The 23,644-nt window shown below is 40.3% G+C and overlaps 1 protein-coding gene across 1 annotated transcript; it reads left to right on the forward strand.

The window, feature by feature from the left end:
• Window positions 1–23,342, forward strand: EHD4 (EH domain containing 4). Its single transcript, XM_072337589.1, has 6 exons — window positions 1–285; window positions 6,708–6,884; window positions 9,340–9,437; window positions 14,033–14,445; window positions 16,616–16,780; window positions 19,120–23,342. The coding sequence occupies exons 1-6, from the start codon at window positions 47–49 to the stop codon at window positions 19,654–19,656; spliced, it is 1,629 nt and encodes a 542-aa protein (XP_072193690.1). The 5' UTR covers window positions 1–46; the 3' UTR covers window positions 19,657–23,342.
• Window positions 23,343–23,644: the final 302 nt, after the last annotated feature.

Consider the following 23,644-nt stretch of genomic DNA (forward strand, 5'->3'; position numbering starts at 1 on the left):
GCCGCGCTGCGGGCAGAGCGGTGCGGTGCGGGCAGGAGGCGGCGGGATGTTCAGCTGGCTGGGGAAGCAGGGCGGCGGGCGGGAGCGAGGAGTGGGCGGCAGCGACATTGTGCAAACGGTGACCGGAGGGTTGCGGGACCTCTACCTCCGTAAGCTGCTGCCACTGGAGGAGCACTACCGCTTCCATGAGTTCCACTCGCCCGCCCTGGAGGAGGCTGACTTCGAGAACAAGCCCATGGTGCTGCTGGTGGGGCAGTACAGCACCGGGAAAACCACTTTCATCCGGTAGGTGGCGGACCCCTACCCACGCCTCACTCCCGGGAGCCGCCCCGGCTGCCAGCGGCGCTGCCCGCTGAGCCCCGCGCCGAAACCCGCTCGCTTCCTGCGGTCCCCGCCGGCAGGGCAGGTGCTGGCGATGGAGCGGGGCGGCGCGGGGATGGGGCTGCTGCCGGGTGTGCTCGGTGTTCTGCGGTTCTTCTGACAACTTCCTGGTTAAGGAGGTTCTCTCGGTTTCACGTCGTGCTGGCTGTAACCTCGTTGGGTACTTCCTGTTAACTTTTCTCAGAACTGCCTACTTTGCTTTAAAAGAACATCAGTCATCAGCGGCCATGTAACCGTATCTCCACCTCTTCTTTTTCCTAAATTCAAGATATGGTACTTTTGTCGTGTTTTTGTATCTTTCCTGTTCTTGTGAAGTTTGTGGGGATTTTAGGGAGCTGGGAGTGCCTGCATTTGTCTTGGTGTATTTATCTTGTGTTTCATTTTCGTATCTAAACATGGGCTGTGAGAAAGAAGGGCACAGACTCTTTAGCAGGGTCTGTTGTGATAGGACAAGGGGAGATTATTTCAAACTAAAAGAGGAGAGATTTAGCTGGAATACGAGGAGGAAGTTTTATACAATAAGGGTGGTGAGGCACTGGAACAGATTGCTGAGAGAGGTGGCAGATGCCCCATCCTTGGAGGTGCTCAAGGTCAGGCTGGATGGGGCTGTGAGCACTCTGATCTAGTGTGGGTGACCCTGTTCACTGCAGGGGACTTGGTCTAACTGACCTTTTAGGGTCCTTTCCAACTCAAACAATGTGGTGGTTCTATAAAGATTGTTTAGAATGCTGCAGAAGAGGCTGAGAGGTCTTTGGGTGAAGTTTTGACCTTCTGTAAATGATACAAATATGTCCCTTTTAGTTCCAAAGGTTACTGCCTGTAACACTGTTTCCCTTTGCAATCTGCGGCTCCCTCCCTCCTACACTGCAGAACATGGTTTGCCTTTGCTCACCTGCGCTATTTCAGATGTTTGCAGAGGCATTTGTGTTCCATTTCTTCTTGGCAGCTGTGTTTGAGCCCTGGGCCAAGCAAAGCTCTCTGTTGGGTATTGAACTCCTGTGAACACATAGAGCAAGTTTACTTGGAGCACAGTATTAAAAATAGAAGTGGGGCTGCCACTAAAAGAAGGGAAACTCAGTTTCAGGTTCCCCAGTGCTAGCTGAAAGTCTGTGTTTGTGGGCTGGGTTACTTAGGTTTTCCCAGCATTTCTTTAACCACCCTGACCAATTCATTTTCATTGTTACTTGTGCTCACGTGATAGCTGTGTTGGTGGTCTGAGTGTGTTTTCAGGTAAGCATCTGCAGAACAGGTTACCCAGAGAGGTGGTGGATGTCCTGTCCCTGGAGACATCCAAGGTCAGGCTGGACTGTGCTCTGAGCACACTAATCTAGCTGTAGGTGTCCCTGCTCATTGCAGAGGAGGTTGGCTATGTGGCCTTTAAAGGTTCCTTCCAACTCAATGGTTCTGTGATAGATCATAGAACACCCCAAGTGTTCCTATGTCGGTGATGAGAGGGCATGGGTAACCTGGAGACAGAACAGGCCAGAATACTGTGCACCTGAACATGTGCTACCTGCCAGCTGAATTGCTGAGTCATTTCATAGGATATTTTTTCCCCTCCTGTTGCAGTTTGCCTTGCATGAGAACTCACATTCTTCCTTTATGGGCATTCTGAATTTCTGTCCTTGACAGGTGCCTGTGTTAAGTACTGGGATTAAGTCAGTGTGATGGTCCTCGAGGTGGTTCATAAGTGCTTTTGGTGCCATCGCTTTGTAATTGACATGTTACCACTTTAACCATAAAATACTGAAGAATAGGGCTAACTGGTATTAACATACAGTCCAGGTGAAGAAGGAAATTTAATTTCCAAGCATTTTAGCCTAATTTCCCAGAGCAGTGAGACTGCAGTTTTCTCTACTGGGGTAGGGGGTCTAAATAAATGTAGGAGGTCTGGTAAATGTCAGTTTTGAAGCTGTTTTCTCATACTTCTTATTAAAATCTGTGACTGAATGGAGGAAGCAGTTTCTTTTAGTGCACCATGCCCTTCTTTTCCCCCACCTACCCCTTTCCTCCTGACCCCATTCAGGTGGATCACAGTATGGTTTCATCCTTTGCTGGGTGCTGGAGACCTCAGAAACTGAACACTAAGACCCTGTCAGTGACAAAGCAGTTGTTAGTGCTCTGCAGGCCAACAGGCTGAGCTCAGCACCAGTGCCTTCCCAGGGAGCAGATAAGCATTCATTACATCAGAGTTTGCCATGGAATAGATAACACCTGTAGATAGTAACTGACTGCAGCAAGATGGGAAAATGCTCTTCAAGAGCAGCAGCTTATAATGATAATATAGATGTTACGTCACAGTGACTGATATTTAAAATCCAGTTCAGAGGGTGATTTTTCTTGGAAAAATGCTGTAACCTCTCAAGATTGTTATAATTCAGAGCTTAAGCTTGTTAGTTTTCTCCAGGAGGAAGTTAGACCTTAACTCATTTTTCCTTTTATTTTATTTTTGCTGGTAGGCTTTTGGCAAGCAAACATTATTTTAAATCTTAATTAAAGCAGCTTTTTGCTTCACCTTTCTTCATTTCATAATCAGAAGGACACACTTGGTCTATTTCAGTGTTTGCTGTCACATTCATATGTGAATCCATAAATCTGTTGTCCTGGTCAATATTCATTTCAGCTTTACTCGTTGTGATTACCCAGCACAGTGTAATCTGATTTGGAAATTATCATGAGAACTGCACGTTTTCATGGCTCAGACACGTCCACCCAGTTCCTTCCACCAAGTCTTCATGGAAAACACTGATCTAGCAATGACCACATGTCCCAGGAGACAGAAATGGGAAAACAAACACTGACAGCCCTTCTTCCTCCCCCCCCCCCCCCCCCACACCCCCCACACCCCCCCTTGAATACTGCTGATACTCTTTGCACTTGGAACAATGCAGAAACCTCCTGGTTTCACTGAGTAAGATGTATATTATATTAACACCATTTTGTTCAGGTAACTGACAGTGCTGACAATTCAAACAGCAATACCCAGGACCAAGTGGCTTGTCTGATTGTTTTTTTAATAGGGTGGGAGGGTGGCTGAACTCCAAGAGCTTATCTCCATGTAAGCTACTTGGCACTGTACCTGTGCAGCTTCTGGAATGCTCTCAGCTTCCCATGGCTGCTTCAGAGTAGCAAAAGGAGAGACAGGAGAAGAGAATGGTGGTGTGCCAGAGATAGAGGTCGTCACTGCAAATCTGTAGTCACTTTCTTTAACACAATGTGTCAGACTTCCAGTGTGATACAATTAACTTATTAACATCTCTTTTAGAAGCGTAAGAGACCAAGTGTTGGGTTTTTCTTTCTCACTTGCTTTCTTGCATTTATTTTTTTTTTCCTACTGCTTTCTTTCTCTTGCATTCTTCCACACACTTACTGCGGTGAGGAAAACCAGAAGTGAATTCCTCAGCTTGCCAGCTGATGATCTGACTGTGCTCAGAGGTATTACGCAGAGGTGAAGATAGCAAACTTCCTTCTATTTACTTCAGCCAGAGCTGAGTTCTGAGAAAGCTCCCTGCTGTATCTGTAGTATCCTTTGAGCAGTTGGGTATATGGCAAAAAATGGGCTGCATCATTTTTTTTTGTTGGGATTGACAGGGAGAGGCCTTCTTAATTTCTTTTTTACTCAAACAAAATGGAAGCACAAAGGAGGTTGCTTCTAAATTAAAGGAGGGGAGATTTAGATTAGATATTGGGGAAAGTTTTCACCCAGAGGGCAGTGAGGTGCTGACACAGGCTGCCCAGGGAGCTGTAGGTGCCCCATCCCTTGAGGCAAGCAAGTACAGGTTGGTTGGGGACCTGGGCAGCCTCATCTGGTGAGTGGCAGCCCTGCCCATAGCAGGGGAGCAGATGATCTTTAATGTCCCTTCCAACTCATTCTATGATTCCGTGATTGTATGAATTCTTGTACTGCAGCAAACATTTTCTGCTAATTTTGTTGTGTCCTTAAAACAAACAAACAAACAAACAAAAAAAAAGTGAGGAGGATTTGTGTTATTGTGTAAAATGGGAGGAGAACAGCCATAGGAAAAAAGGCTCGGTCAGTCTCTCCATGTATCATACTGCATCCTTGCCCACTACTCATCTGTCCAACTAGCTTGTGTTTGTATGTTAGCGTGGCTTAGCTGAAGCGTGCAGACTTTAGATGATTATCAGCATCCGCCACCATGAGTAATCTTTGCTATCTCTGGAACCTTGTGAACTGGTTTCCCGGAGTTTGGCTATAGATCTGGCCAAGGGACATAGACAAATGGTTATTAGTGCAGCAGAAAGGTTATAGCCCAGGTGAAAACAAAGAGAGAAGAGCAAGTCCCTTGAGTCAACAGGATGTCTGCTGTTTGATCCAGACTGTCTTTGGGGCGCTCGCTATTTTTAAGCATTCTTCCTGTTAATCTTTTTGAACTCCCTCTGGTGAAAATTCCTGAGGAGGACATGTGGTCACGGATGCTAAAAATCCAGGTAGTTTCCTGTGCTGAAATCACACACGATACAAAGATATTTGCAGCTCTTCAGCTTATAGGAGGCTGCTCTTCCCTTTTGCGTGGCTGGGTGAAAGCGGTAGTTTCATAATGAGAGGAAGTGTGATATAGTTTGTACCGCCAGCACTCAAGATCTTGGGGTTTATTTTAGGCTGTCCTGATTCTGGATTTGTGTCTGTGAGCCAGTGCCTTAATGGAAAATACCTGCCCTGCAAAGTGCTCGCTGTCTGCTAAAGAGCTGCACCAGGCACAGCACTAGCTGCTGGTTGGGACCCGTATTTGGAAGGAGCTCATGCCTTCCTGCATTGTCACCATTACAAGAGTCTGGCTTTTAAAGCACAATCTTTGAATTCAGCATGGAAGCATTGCAACTTTGTTCTTATCTGTTCCATTTCTCAAATACAAAGCTAATTTGAATTTACACTATTTTTTTAGTGCTGAGCTGAAAAAATGCAAGTTGAAAATCCTGAAAGGTGCATGATGCTGTCAACTCTTTCTGAAGTCTGCAAGTGTTGTATGCGCTGGCAGCCTTGTGAGCAAGCTATGAGATTATTTTTTAGTCATCTAAAGGAAGACCACTATTGAAGGTTCATCACCAATGCCTGCCAGTTTTATGATCATTTCTGATTGATATCAGTGATCCTATTACCATGAAGATGTCCTAGCCTGCATTTGGATCCCCAACCAGATGTAATAGAACTATCAAATCGTTAAAGTTTTGAGGGACTCTTAAAGGCCATCTAGCCCAAATCCCTTGCAATGTATAGGGATGCCTACATCTAGATCACTCTGTGTAGAGCCTGGTCCAGCCTGACCTTGAGTGTCTCCAAGGTTGCCCACTCTGGGCAACCTGTCCCAGTGCCACACCACCCTTACTGTAAAAGACTTCTTCCTTATCTCTCATCTCAATATCCCCTCTTTTAGTTTGAAACCATCTCCTCTTGTCCTATCACAACAGACCCTGCTAAAGACTCTGTCCTCTTCAAGATGTGATTCCTTGTGATCTTGTGGGATCTGGGACATCTCTTGTGTGCTTTTGATCACATATGATGCTTTTCATTGTGGGTGTGAGAGCTTCCTGTCAAGTCTTGACTTTCTGTATCAAAATTGGCCCACTGTCTACATGGAGTCTGTATCTCTGAGCAGATTGCTTGCAGGGGATGCAAGATCATTTCTGTCCAGCATTGCCTGATCTTGTGCCTCTAGGATGATTGTTACTTTCAGCCCTGAAGTTCTGTGGGTCTAACTTATTTAACAACAATTTTTTGATATACAGACCAGAATAAAAGCCTCACTCCCAAATAAAAGTAGGTATTTTGTTTCCTAACTGTGTTGTCTCTTCCTGTGGAAAGGTGAGTTGAAGTTAGTAAAAATCCTGTGCTGCAACAGAGTTCATTGAACGGTTAGATCTGTCAGCAAGCTGATGCTATTCATGTGCTGTTTCAAACCACTCCCTTTCAGTACTAGAAACACTTGTAATGGCTTGAAACATGGGCGAAAGAAAGTAATGTCTTTTAGTGTAAGTTACAGTACTGTGATCTTTGTTAGAAATATCCATATGAATGGCTCAGGTGCTGCAGTTGAGGAAATATTTTCCTCCCTGTTTTTGTGAAGGGGCTGACTTTATCTTTTTTCCTACTTGTAAAAAACTGGAATCTGATCTTTTTAAATTTTCCTAGCTAATACAAACAGTGGAATACAGATAAAAATGCAGTTTTATGGTTCTGTTGTGTTTACTGTGTTTATGATTCTGGCGTGTATATCCTTAAGAATTTTCAAGGGCATTGTAGTTGTTTACTTTCATCTTGTTTCTCAGTCATTCATTCTGTTACTTTATATATTCTTCATCACTAGATACCTGCTGGAACAAGACTTTCCAGGCATGCGGATTGGTCCGGAACCTACCACAGATTCTTTTATTGCTGTGATGTATGGAGAATCAGAAGGAAGCGTTCCAGGAAATGCCCTGGTTGTTGATCCTAAGAAGCCATTTCGTAAGCTCAGCCGGTTTGGAAATGCTTTCCTAAACAGGTGAGATCTGGTTGTTTGTGACCTTTTGATTTTAAGTCTATATTTCTATTTAATTCCACTTTCAAGCATCTGTATTGCTTGCCAAGTCTTTTCTTCTGCATTCATTTTGAGCAGTGTGAAATACATGTTCAAATAGGAGTGCTAGCTTAAAGCTGACTTGGTTTTTAGATGTCATGCCAGCTGGAACTCAGGATTAGTTTGGTCACAAATTCCCCTGCTCAATAAAACTAATAGATAAGTACTATTATTTAGTACTATATATACAGTGTTTATAATAGATAACAGACAAATGCTGTTATTTAAAAACTATCATCCAAAATACAGAAAGATCTACTTCCTTTGATACTGTCCTGTTCCTCTATACTGGTCTCATACACTGGTAATTTTTCAGAAACACTTCAAAGTTGTTTGAAAGAATTGTAGGGATATCTGTTAGAAGACCTGAGAGAAAGTGATTAATTTTGATGACTGATGAAGCTGGTTTTCAAGCACTGCAGTAGACCAGGATGATAGCATTATCGTCTAGATAGCTGCTGTGTATTTACAAAATCAAGCTGAGTTGTTCAGGGGCTGGGAGTGTTGCAATAGATAGGTTAACTCACCATCTAAATATTTCCAGTTAGGAGTTATTAATAACTTTGTCCGTATTGTGTGAGTAATCACCTTGTTTTCTTCCTGTGTTTGATGGTGGTTTGGCATGGAGGTCTACTTTTGTGAGCCAATTAATCTAAATTGGTTCTTTCTTAACAATAATCTTTCCTGTTTGGCTGATAAACACTGGAATATGTGTTAAAAGTTTATCAAGTACAGTTTTATCTCTTGCAGTGCATATTCACAAAAGAAAGTTAATAGCTGCTTATGGTCAGCTTGGCTATCAGTTTTCTGAGAGATAACATGTGCTGTGGGAAGCTGCAGTCAGCTCCAATTTTAAGTACTGTTCTTGGGGTCCCTTTTCTGTGAGATGACTAGCTAAGTCCTGTCCTTCCTCACCGTTGTGCTCTATGAAAACAGCTAACATAACCATACCATGAATAGTGTTTTTCACCACAAATAAGTATTTACACTGAATGTGTAATAATGCTATGGTTTTGTTTTGTTTTGTTTTTTTGCTAGACCATCAGTCTAGCTCATGGTGTCAGGTTCTGAATCATATGCAAGCGTAGGTTATTTACTGGCTAAAGAGATGTACATGCAAAGTGTCTAGCTAAATTATTCAAGTACTTTTGGTGACTGTGATATTGTTATACTGCAGTGCTGTAAGCAACCTTATCTTCCCCAGTATTCACATGAGCTCCTTTGTCTTTGTTTTGCAGCAGCAGTGCAGTTGCCTCTTTCCTCAGCACCACCCTCAATCTGCTGCTCTGATCATATTGCTTGCTATTCAAAACTGGCATCTCATTTCTCTTTCCTACTTAGTTGAAAATGCCTTAAACTTCCTTATAGTATTTTCAGTAACCTCCATTGTTCTCACGTTGCTTTCTCATGGCAGCCTTTTATTTGACTGTCCAGTTTGTCTTTTGTGGTAGAGTGCAAGCTTTGCAGAGGCTGGATTACACTGTGAACTTGTCAGTATAGTCTTCAACCACTGTTCCATAAGAAGATTAAACTCTTACACAAATCTCTTAAAAGCAGTTCATGATGAAGGGAGGTGAAGGGTTTTGTTGTTGTTGTTTTGTTTGTTTTTGTTTTTGTTTTTTTTCCAATCATGAGTTGTCCCAGAAGCATCAGAATAATTTGGGTTTTACATGTGTGAGGCATTCTGAACTTGTGGGAGATGTAACTCTTGGAGGCTGAGTTACTTATTTTTCATAATACCACCACTGAATTTGTGTCCTGTCACATAGATAGGGGATTATTACTCAGATCATGCTGTCTGTAATTTAAACTTCTGGTAGTACAGAAGCTTTTGCTCTGTTTGTATGAGAAATGCTATTTATTTACAGTCCTCTGCAAAAGCCATTGCAGAAGGCTGGTAAGGAGGAAGCAATCACCATTTAACCACAGCCAGAGCAAGTGGGGGCTGACTTGGCAGTAATTTAAGCATGTTTTCTGCATGGCTTTTCATCTGCTTCCCTTCTCTTTTGAATATCTGAATTTGGGTGAAAGTCAAAGAACGTGAGCCTTTATTTCTTGTATGTGCCCATCTGGATCCTAGCAAAATGTTTGTTTTATATAGTTTTTGGTTTTCTAAATGTTGCATGAATGGCCCATACTTTCATCTCTTTGTTTAGTTTACTTTAGTTTTGAAAGTGTGGTGACAAAAATAGGGGTAAAGAGGTTCACTTCAAAAGCTTTTTCCCCTTTTCTCCTTTTCCCCCATTCCCTTTCTTTTCTGTTGTTTAAGATTGCTTGAGTTTTTCTGAAAGCTAATGCATTAATGGAAGTTCTCAAGGTAAAATTTATATGTGAGCTAGAGCTCTTTGGTAATATTTGCTTCTCCCCACCTTGCTGGCAGGTTCCTCTGTTCTCAGTTGCCTAACCAGGTGTTGAAGAGTATCAGCATCATTGACAGCCCAGGCATCCTCTCAGGAGAGAAACAGCGCATAAGCAGGGGTGAGTTGCAGGAGCTGAGAATAACTGAGCACATTCTCTACCAAAGACTACCAAAGTCTTTAATATCTTGATTCTGGTTTGTTCCTTTGGACTCCAGTTTTCTTTATCCTCCTCCTTTTCCATTTCTTTATGTAAGAGGAAGTGATGATTGGCAGCATTCACGTATCTTCTGCCACTTTTGTAGCAGTATGGAAGAGAACGTGAAATATTCACAAAATGGAAGCATTGTTATGATCAGCCATTAAGTGAGCAAATGACAAAATTCAACACTGTCAGGGATTGCCAAGGAAGCACCAGATTTGATGGGCACATAGGACAAGATTGTGTTTCATTCCAGGGTCAATTTCTGAACAATATGGTATGTACCTTATCAATTGTTTTAATGGTGTAATTGGCCTGCCCTTTGATACAGTAGATTTTCACCTAGGCAGTGCGCCATCATAAGTTTAAGCCCTTCTTATCTGTTAACAGAGTTTTAATTTGACTAGTTTACATTTCATCAAGATGTTTTTCAATGTTAAGGTTTTTCTCGAATACATAACTTGGGGTGATTCTTTAATAAAAAATGCAATTCTGCTCAATGCTCTTTAGCTTTAGCCAGCATGGTTGTACAGTAATGAAGTTTGGGAGTCAGCATTCCTGGTGTATCTGCACGTTGCTATATGGAGCTTTTGTATGGACTTATTGCATGCTGTTTTGATTAGGCAATGTTGTACTTGCCCGTGTATGAAATATTTTGTAGTCAGATACATTTCCTTTTATGTGACTACCATATTGCTTATGCAGATTTGATACTGGTGATTTTGTAGGCCACAAACTTGACTTATCCTGTGATGCTGTGCTGCACAGCCTGTCTGAACAGCTTCTAGAATGACTTCAACATAAGCTAAATAAGCCTAATTTAGTGCATTTTGAAGTTTGAGTTGTTTAGATTTCTGTCTTGAATCAAGGAATACAGATAAAAGCAGATTCTAGAGAATATTTCCTGTTGTACTTTAATATACCTCTATCAGACAAAATTCTGTTCCTTACTGAAATAAGGTGACAGCTTGTGCATTTTGCTGTTGGAGCTGCCATTTCCTTTCACTGAAGGTGGTTCAGACTTTGACATGGGCACTCATTTCTTAGCTTGCCAGGGAAGCTCCAGGCACACCAGGAGATTCTTTAGAAGAATTTCTTTTCTGACAGGTTTTAGATTTTTGTATTTTGAAATTTTACAGGGTTTTAATTTTTGCTTGTTGGTTCTGTTTCATTTTTAGTCTTTATCATCTTTTTATTTCTTCTTAAGTTTGAGTTTTGCTGATGAAACTTGATGCTATTTTCTAAAGGATATACATAAAATGAGATTTTTCATAATCTGACAGTGGAATGTGACATAAAATAACACCACAGAAATATTATTATTAGTTGCTTTCTATCCTGTACATAGCTGGTGCTTTTTCACGTCTGAATTTTTCTGTTACATTTCTAGAGGATGAATCATGGAATCACTGGAAGGGAAGGGACCTTTAAAGGCCATTTAGCCAAACTCCCCTGCAATGAACAGGAACACCCACAGCTAGATCAGTGTGCTCAGAGCCCCTCCAGCCTGATCTTGAGTGTCTCAAGAACAGGCACCCAGAAAGTTTAGCTTATGTCCTTTCTGGTGGTGTTTTGGCATGCTTGATGGAAGAATGAGAACCATTCTTAGGTTACAGGACCTCAATTTTCATTCTTTTCACCAACAAGTAAATATCAACTTTTAATTTCAAAATACAGGAAAAAAGTGAAGGGACTGCAGAAATGCAGGCAGCACATTGCTTCCCAGCTTGTTTTATTTATAGTCCTGGAAAGCTGACAAAGTGGCCAAGGATGAAGGAGCTGATTGCTTTCTGGAAGATCAAAAATGTATGCTGAGGACAATATTCAATGCTATCTTTTTTTCTGATGCACCTTTCCTGCTCCCGTTGTCAGTAGGAACATGTGCCCAAAGCTTTCTGCCTGTCAGTTCACTGTCTGTGTAAGTGACTCGATGAGAATGTGCAGATCTGTGCTGGCATTGTCCCATCAGACAATGGCTGTCCCTATGCTGCTGCCACCCTGTGAGTGCGCGAGGAGGTTATGCAGCATCACTGGGAACAAATGCTGATTTCAGACACAAATGTGGGTATAGTCTGCAATATTTGGAAGGAACAATGGGTGTAAGGAAAGGAGAAAGATGAAGCAACGCTGCCAGGGTGTAGGAAGGAACTGCTTTGAGAAAGGGAGGAGAATTTGATTCATGTCTGCTAGAATGGTTGTCCTTAGCAGGATTAAAGCAATTACTCAGAAAATGCGGTGGCGTTTCCCCTTGTAGTGTTCAGGAACCACGCCTTGATGATTTTACTGCAAATGCCACTGAATGCATGGTGACAGAAAAGGAAATGTACATTTTTCTGTCTGGGAAGCTAACTGGTACCAAAACCAGAGGCAAAGGTTTAAAGAAGCATGGGGAAAGAGATCATCTGAAAATGCAGGACATTGCTTAGTTTGCATTTTTTAGAATCAGAATTATTAGATACTTGTGATTTTCTCAGTTCTGCGTTGTTTCTGAAAATGTAGTTGGATATTAGGAAAGGTGATGTATGTAGCAAAGTGCTGTGTCAGGCTTTCCCTGCAGTGCTGCACTGTAATCCTTGGGATCTGGCTGCCAACAGTAATGCAGATTTTCATTGGCATAACTAGAAACTCATTCCAGGACAGCAGTGTTAGCAAAAATAAATAAATAAATAAAAATTGCATCTATGTGTGGGACTGAGTGGTGTTTGAAATAGTGGGCAAGTTTATGTCCATGCCTGTCTCATAACAAGAAAAGAGCAGTAGACTTTTCAGACAACAGCTGTGCTGTCCGGGTCCAGAATTTGTGTGTTTGCAGGCTTGTTTTCATAGCAATTGCTCCAATATTCTGCCTACCCCTGTTTTGTGAAATAGATGTTTTCTCCAAACATGGAGGTTCTTCACTGCAGCATTCATCCAAGAGTTACTTGTGTGCTGCTGCTGCAGGAACACCAGCCCCAGGGGTGGAAGGACTGGATGCTCTGCCTGTCCCTGTTGACAGAGGTTCGGTGCCACCCATCAGGTTCTCCCTGATTGTTTTCTGAGTTGGAGTAACTCTGGGAGATGGTATTAGAGTAATCATTTACTTTGGTCTCCAAAGGAAAAGTCTGTCATTTGTCTTAATCCTTGTTACTGACTGGCACAGGAAATTGACCTCACTTGTACTGCATGATGGCATAGCTGTGGGGCTCGTAACTGTTGTGTCTGGGGTTGATACTTTGCCCTGGGCCAGTGATACATGAGAGTACACATTCATATCAGTGTTTGCAGAACTGGTCAGCTCAAACAGTATCTCTCCAACTTTTTCATCTCATCCACATCATTCTGTTTTGTTCTCTGTCTCCCTGCTGAGCCCCTTACAGACACCTGGTCCTTGTACCTGTGCTGGCTCTACCCCACCTGTAGCTCAGGATGAGCTGAAGTGTTCTGCAGTGCTGCTCATGTGTTGCTCTCTCCTCCATCCCTTAGCTGGGTATGAGGGTGACTTGTGGCTTTTTAATATGCACTTGCAAGTAGATGTAACTTCTGAGACACCCTTAGTCTGTATACAGTAGTTGACAGTGGTCTTTTGGACAAGCTTCAGAAGAAGTAGCAGCAGTAGAGCATCAAAAGGCTGAGAAGCATCTACACTTCTTTCTGAGTGAAAGAGTTGGGATGGAATATCAGTTCCTGGTCAGAGTTTGCTGTTCCTTACTCAAACAAGGTGAGTCACATGCATACCCAGCCCAATACCACATCATTTGTGGTGAGAACAGGCAGAATGTGTCACTTCCAAATAAAAGGGTTCCTGAATGCTGCTTCATGTGTGGATTAAACTACCATCTACGTTTATAAAAGCATTCAGACAGATGTTACAAGCAGCCTTTCCTTCAGAACATCAAAAAGTCAGTTTCAAATGATCAAAAAGGTCACTGCTGATTTGCGTTCTGTAACCTGTCACATCCTCAAAGCCATCAGCACATCACTTGCAAGTTGGATTTCAGAGTTTACTGTGGCAGAAATAACAGCAAGTGTTGCAATGAGAAGCAATAGGAGCTTGGCAGTGGTTTTTAAATCCAAAAAGTTTTGATTGGTGACTTAGACTGAAGTGTTGCATTTGTACTTGTTAGTACTGATAGATGGTGCTTCCAGAGTGACTGGCATTAACAGTGAGAGGAGAAGCTGTGATAAAAGCCCCGCTCACTCTCCATGCTGAAATCAGAACCTCTGGAAAGAGACAAACCTGCATGTAAGCTGGTAACTCACAGCAGCATGAAAGACTGTAGCATGGATAATGGATGACAAGGCTGAGGAAAATCAGAAGGGCAGCTATATTAGCAAAAGCTGGTAATAGTGAGACCTGTCTGAAGAAATGTAGGATACAGTTGTACTGACCTTACTGCCCATTCTCTTCCAGTTGGTCCACAACCTCTTTTTCTCCAGGGAGATACTATGATCCCCTTATTCTACACCCCTACCCTACGTTCTCTGAGACTCTTTCCTCTGAGCAGGAAAAGTGTAATAGTGTGTTCTTTCCTTAGGCTATGACTTCTGCCAAGTCCTCCAGTGGTTTGCTGAGAGAGTTGACCGCATCATCCTCCTTTTTGATGCCCATAAGCTGGATATATCTGATGAGTTTTCAGAGGCTATAAAGGCATTCCGGGGCCAGGATGACAAGATAAGGGTGGTGCTTAATAAGGCTGACCAGGTGGACACCCAGCAGCTGATGAGGGTCTACGGTGCACTCATGTGGTCCCTGGGAAAGGTGATCAACACTCCAGAGGTGCTGCGAGTCTACATTGGCTCCTTCTGGGCACAGCCTCTCCGAAACACAGAGAATCGCAGGCTCTTTGAAGCAGAGGCACAGGATCTTTTCCAGGATATCCAGAGTCTCCCACAGAAGGCTGCTGTGCGAAAGCTCAACGATCTCATTAAGAGAGCAAGACTTGCAAAGGTAAAGATGCTGGCTAAATTAACTGAGGATTCTTTTTTCAGTGTGTCCTTTCTCACCCTTCCCAGAATATTCTGTAGTGAATCAGTAAATTGATTGAATGTTCTGTTTTTAAAGAAAGAAGATACAGACGGAGATAGGAAATAAAGACTTGTATTGGGAAGCCTCCCTAACTTTAGAGTTTATCATTACAGTCAGATCACTTCTAGGCATTTCTATGAAACATAAAATAAAAATGGGTGAAGGTGAATAAAAAGCACAGTGCTTATGGGGCATACCTATCAGACAGCTCAGGAAGGAAAATAAACTATATATCTGCAGGACAGCAGCAATGTAATTCTTCCGGTGTCATCTTTCTGCCCTCTGAACTGAACTTTAATTATTTAAATTATTTAATTATTGATTCAAACATTTTTACAGTATTGCAAACTATTTTTGTTCTATTTCTATACCACTCTGTTCTTAGGCCCTTCTTAAACAAGTTCAGTAACACCCCCCCAAAAAAAGCAAACTGTTAACTTGCCGTCAAATTTGGGTATCAGACCTTTCTTTTAAGTCCTGTGACTCACTTTCCCATTCTGATGAGAATTCTTCTTATCTTTAAGAAACATACTTGCCTGTTGGCACACACAAAGAAAGCTGTTAGTGCTTGTCAACTACAGGCATAGTACTTAAGAAAAAAAGAAAAAAAAGAAAAACACAACAGAAAAGTATTTTAAACATGAGATCCATAATATTCCTTAAGATTATTTATAAATTGTCTTGGAAATATTCCTGTTTAATTGATTCTGTCATTCTAGAGAATATTCATGTCTCCTCTATTAAAAAACGTCACGGTTTTATGCAAAAGGCGCTACTTCTTTGTGCTGCTTTTTTTTCCCTATTCTGTAGAAATGTTAGTATATCTGCAATAAAAAGACATGCATTCCTTTTAGATAATAAACAGTATTGAATGCATACAATCTATACAGTCTATTTTTGCATAGCTGTTGTTTTGTTAAGTCAAATATGACATTAGGTTTGAATTTAAGACATGCAAAGAAAAACTGTCTATGCTATTTTATTTTATAAGCAAATATATATGTATTTTCTAGTTTCGAGTAAGATTCTAAATGAATATAGTAAAAGAATGGAAACACACTTTCCCTGCACAAGTTACCTGTAAGTTTTACATAGAATACTGTAAGACACATTCTGTTGTGTTTTGGTAGGTGTTAATTATACTCATTGCCATATAGACATCATCATATTTTTCTACTGATGCTTTTTTGGTAGTAGTCTGTCATCCCCCAGTATTGTCCTGGGCCATATTGCTCCTTGCCTGGCCACAAAGGTCCTTTTGTTGGTGAAAGGTGATGGCAGGGTGGTAAGGGGGAGAGATGTATGGCTTGGGGAAGGGTGGATGGAGGATCAATATATGGGATGGGTGCTGGTTTATCTTGATCCCAGCAGATCGTAAACTCAAAGAGTTCTGCAAGTATCCAAGTGGTTTAGGATTTGTTACACTAAATTAATGCCTTTACTTCTATGATAGAATGGCTTTTCTGCCTGACACTTTGCAAGGCAACCAAGGCATGCTGTTACTGTAGCATACTGACTGCTCTGTCATCCTTTTGTGGCTACATAAATATAGACTGTATGTACTCACCTGCCTCTGAGTGGATAGGTAGGAACACATTGTCACTTCAATTAGATAGCCTGGCCTCTTAACATACTGGGATTACCCAAGCCATTACCAATTGCTTCTCACAATAATTGGCAAGACAAGTAAATAGCATTACAGCTCTCCACTACTGACATGGATAGACCATCCAGCTGGTGCTGTCTGTACAATCCATGAATGTAGTGTCAGAATGACATCTCTGTACAGATAAAATGCTGTGCAATGTTCCTTCTTAAACTGCACTCAATTTTCTTTTCCCCAAGTGTACATATGTATTTTTTTTAAATGCAGTTAATTTCATTTTTACCTTAAAAGGACTGCTGAAAGCAGCAAAATCTATTTGACGCCTCTTTCTGTAACTGTGAAGTTCCACAAAAAACTGTTGATAATGTCCTTGAGGTATCTCAGGAAGTATATCTTTATGTTTACTTTTGTGACCTGGGTGAAGAACACTAATGATGTTAAGCTTAGATAAGCAGTAGTATTGATTTCAACTTTGCTTCTTCTTAGGTACATGCTTATATCATCAGCTATCTGAAAAAAGAAATGCCCTCTATGTTTGGAAAAGAGAACAAGAAGAAGGAGCTGATCAGCAGGTTGCCTGAGATCTATAGCCAGCTGCAAAGAGAATATCATATCTCAGCAGGGGACTTCCCTGAAGTCAGGAAAATGCAGGTAAAATGATAGTTTGCACTTACTGAAATCATATTAATTTTCCAACAATATTACCAAATCAAAAAGGATAGGACAGAGTGTCTCAGCATGATAGTTAGGAGCCTTCAGGCAAACGGCAAAGGAGTAATGGAAATGACAATCAGTCACTTATGTCAGCATGATATGGAAGCAGCACAAAATGAAAATGATTGATAATTTCCTTATCGTGTCCATTTGCTGATGCAAGACTGTAGAAATTGCCTTAGGGAATGAGATCTTATGACCTTTTAGACAGTAATAGTCTCTTGTGGCAGAAAATATGGAACATTTCTTAAGATGCTGCAAATAAAATTGGAGTGTCCTAAATAAGGGTATTTATATTGCTCTTGCATTGCTAACAGATGTTTGGATAGGTGAAGGTATCTGTAGTCACACATTATTCATGTTCACCTTCCTCTGTTCTTGCTGTCACTGATACTGTTTGCGAGTAACAAAGGCATTGTATTATGTGAAGACAAAAGATAGAAGTTCTTAATTTGTACTTATATTGTTAATTTTTAAGTATGTCTTCTTTTTTTCTTTAACTCTGTGCAGCCTTTCGGTCACTTCCTTTAGAGAAGGACAGCTGTTGTGTTATCAGTGCTTTTCCATTGATTATCCAAACCTTTGTTTGCAATCTTTTGATCTCAGATCACTGGCATTTTATATGATGTTTGAATTAGAAGTTAACTAATCTTCCAAGCTGATGAGCTTGAGATGAGGAGCTAGTCACAGCTGTGATGGAGAATGTTTTTCAGATGGGCATTTATATGTAACTCCCAATTTATGTAGGATATTTAAACTACTAATCATAACATACTAATCAGTGATGACTATTTTAATGTCTATAGGAATACACAGTTTCTTTTATGAATTAAAATATTTAACTTAGGAATCAGTTGTTTCAGAGGCAGTAACTCATAGATTTAGCACAAGATTTTCACAGGCAATATTGCTGAGCAAGGTTTTTTTATGTTAGGTTTTAGAGGGGGATTTGCATGGGACAAGTTGAGTTTTTCTTCCCCTTGCCACTTTTGTTCATGATAGGAAGTAAGTGAGATTGCTTCTCAGTTGGGGTGTTGAAACAGTTTGCACACAACTTTATCAAACTAATAGTGTATATCACTGAACATCAGCAGCAGATGGCAGTAAATGTATACATGAGAGACCACTTCTGTACTGAGGAACAAAATCGTGAGAAAATAGATAGCAGGTTTGACCTTTGCTTTCTAAGGTATATTGCACATTATAAATCTAAACTGTTCAGTTACAGCAAGTCAGGTGACCTGTGCATAAATATTCACATGATTATGCATAAAATTTGTCTGATTATGATTGTGCATAAATTTCATCTTATTTCAACCTGATCATTGTTGGATGGAAATTTTTCCTTCGAGAAATCCAAACTTCTTTGTGCACAGGTGAAGTAACTTCTCTGTGCTTCAGGTTTCTTGGTTTATTACAGTTCAGATATGTAGAGGAGTAGCTTTAATGTCATCTGTTTAAGCAGTTTAATGCCATTCTGGTTTGGTTAGTTTGTTTTCTAGTGTTGTGTGTGTGTGTTTCCACCATACCTCTCTTTTCCTGGCTAGCATTTTGCATGTAGGAAAAACAACAACAAAAAAAAATTGTGATGTTTTTTCTGTGGTCTGACATAGGACTTGCTTGGACTTGTGTTGAAATACGGTACCTCACCTAGTTAAAAATCTCACTGAGGTTAGTACTAGCATATGTAGAAGATGGAGACTCAAAATGAACCATATGACTTCATGGCTTATGGCAGAGCTTTAGAAAACACTGCTGCTCTTAACCCGACTCAGTCTTTCTTTATTGATAAAGGATATTTCTTCATGACCTACCCACAAACAAGAAGTTTAATGTATAAAATCAGAGCAGTCCTGCAAACTCCTGGATTTATTTCTAACCTTAAGCACTTGCAGAAGGGCTAGCAGGACTAAAGCCCTACCTTTGGAAGTATGCAAGTAGGGTAGAAAATTATCAAATGGAAAGCTGTTAGGTAGAATCAACTGTTCTGTTCCTAAGCATTGCCATTTTGGATATCAAGTTGTAAATTGTAAATGTAATTTCATGGAGAAACTCATACACTTTTGCAAAATTCTCAGCATATTTGATCAATGTATTATTACATTTATGGTACATAGTGTTCACTACACTTCTCAAGACAAATTTCAGTTTCAGTTGTGGGAACAATTTCAAAATGTTATAGGTTGTTTTCATTTGAAATTCATTTCCTATCATTTTCATTGTATCGGAAGCTTTTCTAACTACTGTCAACAAAACCTTTTTTATGTCTTTGACAGGAGCAGTTGGAGTTGTGTGATTTCACTAAATTTCACTCTTTGAAACCAAAGCTAATTGAAGCAGTGGATAACATGCTGGCCAACAAGATTGCCTCCCTGATGAGCCTAATCACCCAGGAAGAGAGCAATATGCCCACAGAGATGGTACATGGTGGGGCATTTGATGGCACGATGGCAGGACCTTTTGGCCAGGGATACGGAGAAGGTGCAAAGGAAGGAGCAGATGAAGATGAGTGGGTTGTTGCCAAAGATAAACCTGCTTATGATGAGATTTTCTATACTCTATCACCAATCAATGGCAAAATATCTGGGATCAATGCAAAGAAAGAGATGGTGACTTCCAAACTGCCCAACAGTGTTTTGGGTAAGATCTGGAAACTTGCAGACTGTGATGGTGATGGGATGTTGGATGAGGAGGAGTTTGCATTAGCAAAACATCTCATCAAGATTAAACTGGATGGATATGAACTGCCTGGCACGCTACCTCCCCACCTGGTGCCACCATCTCACAGGAAACCATTGCAGACAGCAGAGTGAAAAATACAATGGAAGGATGAGGATTTTGGATATATTTCAACAAATGTTTTGAAGCTATCAACATTTTAAATTAGGCTGAGATATTTAAACCCTCACAACATTTCACACACGCTACTGAAATGAGAAGTGTAGTAGTCCCTGCTGACCATCACTGAAAAATGCTTATCCACAAGTGCCTTGTATAAATCTATCATAATGTGTGATGGTAAGGTGATGTTGCTTCCATGTCTTGTTGCCTCTACAACCATAAAGTGGTGAAAAAAAATCCTATTTATTGAATAGCTGACCTTCACCAAATGTAACCACTTAAGCAACCACAAGTTTCCCCAAACTGTTTATTTTAGTTAGTGCAAGGAAGCTCTAAATGTTTCATTCACCTGCCCATGCAAAGCACATTTTCTATGCTAAAAGCATACTTCAGATGTTAAGTGAATGTTAGCATCTCTACATTTTGAGAAAGGCAGACATGAAAAGAAATTCTAATTTTTGTTTTCATTATTTCTTATTTGGATTGTGAGTACAGAAAGAGAGGAGTTGTGGCAGGAGACTTTTAAGAAGTGCTCAGAATATGACCAGACTTGTTTATGAGCAGACTGGTTTTAAAACTTCAGTACTTAGAGCTATAAAGTACAAAATATATTTCAATCTGTCATCACTGTGTCTTATCTAAATATCTGCTTCTTCAGATTTGTACAGCACTATATAGTCAGTATTATTGTTGAAAGAACAGAATCTCCTTTCTTCTTTGGCTTCAGAGTTTCTTTTGAGGTTTCAGTTTAGCTGTACTGCAGGCAGATTCCTGAATGTTTCAAAGTGAGAGCAAAATGCTTTCATAAGTTTAAAAAAAAAAAAAACCATAAACTGGTTTTCAATCAAATAAAGCCTTAGATTCTGTTCAGAAAGAAAAGCTGCGTTGTTCAAAGTCAGCATCTTCAAAGTACCTTGAATTGTATCAGTAGATTTTCATGGGTATTTAATTCCTATTTACAGGTATTTATACAGGTATCTGTATATATTATTTTATATACTTTTTTTTTTTTATTTTTTCGGGAAGTTTTTGTCTTTATCTTTTGCCAACATATAGCTGACAGCAACCAAAGAGAGATTGGATTGATATGGTGGCAGATTTGAGAGATGGAGACACTAAAGTGGATCTTTACATCAATTGAAATAAAGTTGTAGACTGGCCTCTCCAAATATTATTCTTTTATTGGAAACAATCCACAAAAGGAATAGATGCTTAGTAAACATTCATTTTTCTAACAACACAATCAAAATGTTGAACTGATTTTTATCAGTACCTTAAAAGAAGTTAAATTTTTGGCCCTGTGAACTTTAGTCTTTTGGGGAGGGCCAGTTCTTTTTTGGATTCACACTTTGCAGTCAGGCTGGGTCTATGATTGGGAGCAAGAACTGACTTGTACTCCACAATCTGTAGTATGAAATGCCCTGCATATCAAAGGTTCTGTAACTTCAAGCATTTTTTCTTTCAGTCTCAGTAAGGGGCAACGATAGTGCCTTCTGAGATCAAACAAGCCAAAAAGTGTTTCAGTGTCCTTGCAGCAGTATTGGGGAGGAAAATACTTTGAGTGTTGTGTCCAGGCCTGTATCAAAGATATCCTGGCATTGCTGACCATTCTTGGGGACTTACTCTCTTTCATTTGTCTTAGTTTTGTTCTCATATCATTCAAGTTCACCATCTTTATTTCTGTTAGACCTATGTCAGAAGCCAAAGTAGCCTTTGTGCATCTCTGGTTTCTTCCATAGAGCTGTGAAACTTTACTGTGAACTTCCTGTATTTCTGCAGAGTAACCCATTTCCATGTAATTTATTTTTGATTGAACATAAGGTATCATATAGACATGGCAAGGGTGTTTAAAGTCAGGCTGCACCAGTACTAATGTGTGTAGTGTCTGCAGTCAGTGACAGATTTGTGCAATAATGACCCACCAGACCAGCATTGCAAGGGCAATTACCAAGAGAAGGAAAGAAAGGTTGCATGTTGTGACTACTGTAGAGTGTGAAAAGCTGAAGAGATCTGGAAAGTTGCTGATTTTTCGACTCTGTCTCGCCTTGTTCTTCTGCTGTACAGGATTCCAGGGTAGACCTGTGTTTGAATTCCCACCACATGTAGCTTCTAGGAGTGATACACCAAATGCATTGGAGCTATGTGATCCCATGCCAGTAGAAACAGACTCTGCAGTGAAGGGAGAGAATAGTTTCTTGGTGATTTATTTATTCTTTTCTAGGTTTTTTTTGGTAGTAAGATGGAGAATACTACATTTTCTTCAGACTCCACAAGAATGTGCTAATTTGGACTAGAGGAGACAAACTCAAATGTGTCATTTTGATGAGTTAAAATACTTCGCTTAGATACAGTTGTAATGGTTTGCTCTTTTCCTGAAAGATTTGAAGGGGAAGGGGAATGCATGAAGCATATGTAGTAGAGGGGGTGGATTTGCTCTTTTGATCTGAAGGAGTAGAAGTATGCAGAGTTATGCCCATAAATATATATGCAGATCTGTGGCGCCGTGCGCTGGCATCTTAACAGAGGTCACACTTAGTTGATAGAAATTCAAGTTCATTTCACTTGGACTTTAAACTGCAATTTCTTGCACAGCTAAACCAATTTAGTAAGGTATTGTTGCTCAGGAGACATAATCTGGATTGTGCTCTGCTGAGTTAGTGAGACAGTGTGTGGAGTATGAGAAGGAGGGAAGGGAGCAGAATTACCTTCTCTTGAAATTGTGCTCTAGGTAGTTATTGGGAGCATCAATATTAGATCACTTTTGTTGCTTGGTTGATGTTGTTATTAATCTCTACTCAAGAAAGAACAAGGTCCTGGACTTGTGGGTCATTTTATGCTTAGGATTTTGATTACATTTTCTGTGAAATCATTCAAAACTGCCAAGAATTCATCCTGTGAAATCAGTGCTTTTGGTGTAGCCTGCTGCTTTAAGCCAAAGTAGAGACTGCTGCTTTTAGATCTTCTCCATCTGTTCTGCTACAGTTGTAATTCCCGACCGTAATTCTGTCCCCACAGAAATCAGTTAGATATTTGGTGTAGATTGGAAGAAAAAATGTGGGATAACTGTTCAAAACTACACTACAGGACAGCAAAAGCCTTTTAAAACTGTGAAAGGTTGAAAATGATGAGTTTGCAAAGATCTTTAGATCGGATGAGGTCCCAACTGTTAGTTAGGAGTGATGTAGAACCTGGTATAAAAGCAACAGTATCTGGTCCCTGACTTGAAACATCATTTATTTACAGTACTTGAAATGTACCCTCTTTCTTCTCACTTCCTTCCATTCACAACATGCACTTGGTTTGGTGGCTCTTTGTATTGTTGAAATTCAAGCAAAGAATTTGAAGTATATTAGGTATGTATAACTTATCATGGAGAACATGAACATGATCTTTTTCTACTTCACACTGCTTACCTTTTCTAATACATTTGTTAAATACTGTGTTTTCCCTTCAAAGGCACTCGTTTATTTTTGAGGGAGTTTGATCTGTGCAGTGTTTCACTTTGTCCAGCTAGGCAAACAAAGTTCATTGTTATTGCACTTTTATTATACAATAAATTCCTTGCAGATATTGTAATATATTTTAATATGCTTTGTAATCATTTTTAGGAAGTTGATGATAAAGAATGCTGATTTAATAAACTAATATTGAACTACCTGACATTTTTATTTGTATTTTTCCTTCTGAGAGATGTAACCTTTCAGTAACCAGATTTTTTTGTATTCTTCTACTTAAGGATCGTAGGCATGGTAGTTATTTGGCAAGCTGTTTCTCACCTCAGTTTATGTATCCACAATAGGTTGTGGTTATTCCTCTTCTGCGCCCTTGAACTTGTTGCTGAAAATACTGACTACATCAAGGCTTGATTCCAGAATCTAAATTTATATTTAAAAGGAAGAAGAAAAAAAACAGCATTCCAGCACATATCGCTAATTAGCTTTTTATAGCAGAATATAATTT

This window comes from Excalfactoria chinensis, chromosome 5, assembly GCF_039878825.1.
Source record: "Excalfactoria chinensis isolate bCotChi1 chromosome 5, bCotChi1.hap2, whole genome shotgun sequence".
Taxonomy (NCBI): domain Eukaryota; kingdom Metazoa; phylum Chordata; class Aves; order Galliformes; family Phasianidae; genus Excalfactoria; species Excalfactoria chinensis.